The sequence below is a fragment of the Narcine bancroftii genome, chromosome 12 (assembly GCF_036971445.1).
Source record: "Narcine bancroftii isolate sNarBan1 chromosome 12, sNarBan1.hap1, whole genome shotgun sequence".
Classification (NCBI taxonomy): domain Eukaryota; kingdom Metazoa; phylum Chordata; class Chondrichthyes; order Torpediniformes; family Narcinidae; genus Narcine; species Narcine bancroftii.
The window spans coordinates 66046913-66053259 of NC_091480.1; the positions used below are offsets into that span (position 1 = coordinate 66046913).

At 50.0% G+C, this 6347-nt stretch overlaps 1 protein-coding gene across 1 annotated transcript; it reads left to right on the plus strand.

Annotated features, from left to right (window-relative positions):
• The first annotated feature begins 393 nt into the window (after positions 1-393).
• LOC138747432 (keratin, type II cytoskeletal 8-like) lies at positions 394-6025 on the plus strand. Its single transcript, XM_069906644.1, has 9 exons — positions 394-853; positions 982-1190; positions 1681-1741; positions 1888-1983; positions 2978-3142; positions 3250-3375; positions 3690-3910; positions 4273-4322; positions 5490-6025. Exons 1-9 carry the CDS (start codon positions 467-469, stop codon positions 5639-5641), a joined length of 1467 nt encoding a protein of 488 aa, XP_069762745.1. The 5' UTR covers positions 394-466; the 3' UTR covers positions 5642-6025.
• Positions 6026-6347: the final 322 nt, after the last annotated feature.

Here is a 6347-nt window from a genome sequence, read left to right on the forward strand (position 1 = left end):
AACGTCCATGGACAGGAAAGGTTTGAAGGCACATGGCTAAAGGCAGGTCAATGGGAGGAGATTGGAGTGTGCTGGGGACATCTGTAACCCAACCGCGGGGCTGGATGGGCTGAGAAGAATGGCCCCTTCCCCGTCTCTTCGTCGCCTCCAGCCCGACACGGCCGTGCAGCTCTGGGCAGTCAGGAGCCTGCTTTTCTGGAGCCCACACATTTCTGCTGACGCCAGCGTTGCCCGCAGCGCCAAGGGCGGTGAGCAGCGCAGGGGAACAGGTTGGAACTCACGGCAGAAGGTGGCGGCCGACTCCTCCTCCCTCTCTCCATTGCTCCAACCCCATCCTTGTCACCTGATAAGCCGACCAAGCCCTCTGTACAGCTCATAAAAGCAGCTCCAGCCTCTCTCGGCTGCACCGGGGACTTGCGATCGCCGGAGCAGCTTCGCCGCCACAGAGCCCACATCATCTTTCACCATGTCCTTAACAGGGATCAAGATAACAAGAAGCTCCTCCAGCAGATCAGGAGGACAACGAAGCTCCGGATTGGGACAATGGGGCGGGAGCCGCATGTCTTCCATAGGTGGAGGATTCAGATCGTCTGGAGGATACCAGGGTGCCGGGCGGGCTCAAAGTCTCATCCTGTCCAGTTCGAGAAGCTCGAGGTTGTCCCGCCCCTCCGGCATGGGGCTCGGTGTTGGTATGGGGCTCGGTGTTGGCATAGGGCTCGGTGTTGGCATGAAGACGGCTGTGGATCTGCACAGCCCCTTACCCAAAAATGACCTCAGTCAGCAAGCCATTCGTCTCCAGGAGACGCAGCAGATCACTGGGCTCAACGACCGGTTTGCCTCTTTCATTGAGCAGGTCAGTGCACCAGCTCTCCCCCGTCGCGCATGTTGGGAAGCCGGGGTTGCGTGTGTCTGGCCAAATGGCGCCTCCTTTCCTTGCCGGCTCCCTGTCAATCTAACCGTGGGCTCGCTTCCCATCCGCAGGTTTGCGCGCTGGAACTGAAAAATACTGAACTGAAGACCAAACTGGATCTCCTGCAAAAGCAGGGAACTTCCACATCGAACATCGAGAACATGTTCCAAATGTACATCGCCAACCTCAAGAGGCAACTGGAAGCTCTGGGGCAGGAGAAAGCGAAGTTCGAGTCGGACCTTGTGCAAATGCAGGCGCTGGTTGAGGACTTTAAGGGCAAGTAAGTGCGTGTGAGGCATTCCCCATTTCATCTGTTCTCGTCCCGGACGCGCTCACGGGGTCAGAGACATGGAGCAGAAGCCGGCAGATTGCGGCAAGGTTCAATGCATGAGGCACCCCGCTCTCTCCCACTCGGACACTTGGTTCTGGTGCGGCGGAGCAACAGCAGCGAGTGGGCGTCTGGGGCTTCTCTATGGGACCGGCAAGTGCGCCAAGAGGAGAGGCGCAGGCGAAGCCGAGCTCTGGAACGCGAGGAGCCTCCCAGAACTCTGAAAGCCAGCGAGATGGACCGGGAGATTCAGGGCAAGGAGGGCGCGCTGGTCTGGGGCGCGGCAGGGCCGATACTTCCCACGGAGCAGGGAGGGAAGAGCACTCCCAATGAACCGGGCAGCGTGCGAGGCGTCAGCACAAAGCAGCAGGGTCCCCTCGCAGCAACGGGACTCAATGCCTTCTTTGGAAGAGATTTTCCCTAAAGTCTAGATTCCTTTCAGGTACGAGGATGAAATTAACAAGCGGACTGAAATGGAGAACGAGTTTGTCATCGTCAAGAAGGTGAGTATGACTGGCGAGCTGTCTGTCCAATATGTCAAGCGCATTTCCGAGCGAGCTTTTCAAAGGCGTGGGTCACGAACATCTGTGGACACCGTGGTTGAAGTAAGCAACGACCTTTCACAGCCGTGTGTCCCTTTCCTCTTCAGGATGTCGATGAATCCTACATGAACAAGGTGGAACTGGAGGCGAGGCTGGAAGCCTTGACCGATGAACTCGAATTCCTCAAGAGTATCTTTGACGAGGTAAACAGGCGACATGGTCCGGCAATTGGTCCCTTGCCGATCCCTTCAATCTCCTTTCAGTTCTTTTCCTTCCGCCTGTTATGAGTCCAGAGGAGCCCAAAGCCCAGCAGCAAAAGATATTCACCACGACAAGTAGTTACTTCAACAAAAGTTGTTTTAAATTCTCTTTAAACATGGAAACAGGATCAAACTTTAACGTATCACTATTAACTTAACGCCCCGACTTAAGCCCCTTTTCATTCTGAGCGCACGTGTACGTAATGTGTGCGTAAATTTAAGAAATGTTCTTTGGAAAGGTAAATGTTTACCACCCAGGAAGGTTCTTGGAGGTTTGCAGAGAGACATGTGCTGTTCCAGGATTTGCACAATTCAGGTACCACCATTATTCACCTCAATGTCTTTTTGATGAAACTTGCCCCATGTGGGTTCTCTAGATGATAACCTCTTTCTTTCTGGCCAGCACAGAGTTCCTTTCTGTTCTTCCTATTCCAAAAGAAACATCAGACAGATAGCACTTCCAGCCATCCGCCACACTGGAGCTTCTGTTTCAGTTTGAACAACCTTCTCCTGGCTGACATTGTTCAGTTTCTCCCTCTCTCTGAGATTCAGAACAGCCAGCCACATGTCATTCTCTCTCTCTCTCTCTCTCTCACACTTGCAAAAACCCCTCCTCCTTCTCCAGCAAACAATAGGAGTTCATCTTCTGCTCCCATCTGTTGTTTTAGGTAAACAAACGTCTCAATGACCTTTGAGTGAGCCCTTTGCAGAGAGGTCAGAAGGCTTGCAAAAATGTCCAACATCATTTCAATTAGCACCTAATTGTGCAATGTGCATTGCATTCTGCATAGTTTCTGTAAAGCCACTGAATATGAATGCTTCAGAATTTCAAATAAGATCTGTTTTAAAATGTGTGTATGTATGTAACCTACTCTAATTCTACCAATTTATCTCCCCAAAACATCTCCAAATATTCCATCACACCACCCACCTTTAGGAAATCCGCGAGCTACAGGCACAGATCCAGAACACTTCTGTCTGCGTGCAAGTGGACACTTCTCGTAAACTGGATATGAGTGGGATCATTGAACAGATCAAGAATCAATATAAAATATTGGCAGATGCTAACCGCAAGGAGGCTGAACAATGGAAAATGATGAAGGTAAGCATTCGCATCCAAGTCGCCAGGTCCCACCTGCACTGGCAGCTCTGACCTCTGTGTTGGAGGGGGAAACCTTTTGCTGACCAGTTCTCAATGTGTCCTTGCAGATGCAAGAGCTGAGCATGTCAGGTGGAGGTTTGGAAGCAGACATGCGGGCAATAAAAACAGAATGTAATGATCTGAATCAATCCATCCGGAGAATCAGCATGGACATCGAAAATCTTAAAGCCCAGGTAAGCCTCGGAGTGAAAGCATGCAGGATCTGGGTATCAACACCCGCAGTTTGGCAAAATACCCGCTTCTCCTCCCAGCCCAAAGCAAACGGCCAAGAGACGACTGAAATATCCGATCAATTGGGTCGAATTCTGCCATTCCAGGACCCTCTCACTCCTTCCGGGGAAAGGCTTAGGATCCTGATCCATTCTCAGCCAATCTACAACACAGCACGCTCAGCATGGTCCTTCTCAAGGAGGGGGTTTGGGTGGCATGTGGCAGGTGAGGCAGCGCTCCACGTACAAGTCATCATGTTAACCTTTGTGCCACTTAGCGTTTGAAACTGGAGGCTGATATCAGAGAAGCGGAAGAACGTGGGGAAATGTCTCTCAAAGGCAGTAAAAGCAGAATTCAAGAACTGCAAGACGCCATCCAGAAAGCCAAGCAAGAGATGACCAAGCAAGTCCAGGAACTCGAGAATCTGATGCAAGTCAAGCTGGGTCTGGATATGGAGATTCTTGCCTACAGGAAGCTCCTAGAGGGAGAGGAAGCAAGGTAGGACATTGGGTAGTTCCACCTTCCATGTGTGACACCTCTACACCAATTCTGTTTTCTTGTTCCAAAGGAGCATGGGTGCAGCAGCCACGTACCTTGTACCCATGTGCTCCGCGGTGTGCCCCATTTGAGGTTGTGGAGATCCCTGCCATGCTCAGAAAGATGACTGCTTTTTACTATCAGCACTCAGGCGTGAAGAATGAGCAGCTCGGGCAAGGGTCTGCAGGCTAGAAATCCCCACGGGGTTTCACCCAACCAAGTCAGTGTTCCTTCGAGACGGAAGCAATTTGTAAACCTGAGCAAAATATGCCTCGAAACGTCCTCGAAAGGCCTGTGGTAACACGAATATTTCTTCTCAACAGGATGGCCGAAGGGATAAGAACACTCAGCATCCAATCAGTGCAACAGCAAGGTAGGCAGACGTGTCAAGATTTTACCCAGAGAACACAGCTATATGCATTGCTTTAATGATACTTGTTCATGAGTGTTACCTCACTGGCCTTCATGGTCTCCTGGCCAAGAGATGGTGTGAACTGAACTCCTCGCTTTTCCCTTCACATCCACTGTCCTTTCCTCAGAAAGCTCACAGTTGACATCTCACCCCTAACTGAGACTCCACATCGCGGCCTTCTTCTGCGATCAGTCGTCGGATGGCACCCTGGCTCCCAGCCTGTTGCTTTAACGAGACTCCATGTGTCTGTCTCATGGGCAGCAATCCCTCCTCATCCTTACCCTACCCGTGTCTCTGCAACAATATACACCGTTGCATTCACCTTCATTCTCCAGTGTTTCTTCTGCCTTCTCTCATTGGGACGGGATGCCCTCGCCCCTTTTGATGCCTGACTACCATTTGGTCAGCCGTTCATTCCCTCTAATGTCTGCTCTTCCTGTTCTGACATCAAGCCAAGGCATTCATCAGAGACATAGTAGCAAGGCCATTCACCTCCATCGTCACCTCCTTCCTATAATCTAACTCAGTCCCTAAGTCAGGCTGACCTATTCATTTGTGCTTTTCCCTCTTCCACATTGAACTGTTGTGCTCCTCTCTTGGAGCCCTGTCCCAATTCTTGTTGGTCCATCCATCTCCATCAAAGATCTCTTGTCCTCCTTGTAACTTATTCCAACTCCCACCACCCGCTTTGTTCCCTGATGTATATTTGTTCCGAACTTGGTAATGTTGCATCTTTCCGATCTCAGTGTCCAACTCTCTCCAGAGCCCTGTGACTGTCCTTACTTATCTCTGCACTCTACTGTCCTGTTATCTCGGTGCCGTGACTGACGGATGCACCTCGAGCTCCCAAATGCTGACATTTCAGTGATCACCTTTCCAAATCTTACTTCGTCTCGGGTTCTCTTTCCCTCTTTTCAAACGCCGTTTCTCCCCGCCCCCCTCCCCTCCCACCCCCCACCCCCATGTTTTGATGTGTGCCGATGTAGCTTAGAGTGAAGCTTGTGTTCGATCGAGTCCTTTGGGGTGCATTGTAGTAGCAAAGTGTCTGCCTTGGTTGTTGCAGTTCTTTCCGAAATTGCAGCGTCCTCATTTCAATGGCCTTTCTCCCCCTTCTCTCCCCCACTGCAGCTGATTATGGGCAATTTAATCAATTGAGTAGCAAACTGTCTGGATTTCTCCAAGGGGCCGGTGAGATGGAAAGCTCTTCCATACAACTCGGAACACCATTAATTACGAAATCGGTGCTGCAATCCAAAAGCCAAGTGCAGAGCACATTTTAAATCACAAGGGAGAACCTCCTGTCCGCTCTGTCGCTCGTGGCTTTCTTGCAAGGCGCAGCAATTCTTCCTTGTGGTGTTTTTCGTGAAGTGGGTTCACTTGGTCACATTCCCTTTCTGCATGACCTTGGAATTCTGCTCAATGCACGCCGTTGTGCAACATGACATTAACTTTGATCTTAATGAGGGTAGAAATGATATTACATTAGTCTGCAGCTTGGGGTTGTGAGCAAATTGGGGAAGTCATCTTTAATTGTTGGTCATTGTAAAACAGAAAATGACCCCATGTTTTACATGCTGTATCTGCTCTCTGGTTCTCTCTCTTTCTGTATCGGGAATTTACCTTGTCCATCAATTTTGAATAAACTGGAATATTTCAATCTGCAACTCTGGATTTTACTTTGCTCAAGCACATGATTAAATGATCGAAAAGATCAAGGTTCACATCTTCGTGTCGAGTTGAAGAACAGTGAATCATTCCACTAGTTGCTCTCAAGGAAAGAGGCTGAAAAATAGAACAGATAGACGTCTCGAATCAAAATCACACCCGACCAAGCCGAGCTGCAACAGAAGGGCTCCCTCACCTGAGATAGGCTAGTTTATTATCTGAAAGTACATACATTGACACTGTTCACAATGCAGCTCAATTATCATAAATTCTGTGCAACTCGTCAGTGGTGCAGTGAGATAGGCACCGGGCCAGAACAAT

Bases quoted from the DNA above. Each gene is read 5' to 3' on its own strand.
- LOC138747432 (XM_069906644.1), top strand. From the start codon at position 467: ATGTCCTTAACAGGGATCAAGATAACAAGAAGCTCCTCCAGCAGATCA. The intron at 1,191-1,680 runs GTAAGTGCGTGT...GATTCCTTTCAG, and splicing joins GTTGAGGACTTTAAGGGCAA to GTACGAGGATGAAATTAACA. The intron at 3,143-3,249 runs GTAAGCATTCGC...GTGTCCTTGCAG, and splicing joins AACAATGGAAAATGATGAAG to ATGCAAGAGCTGAGCATGTC.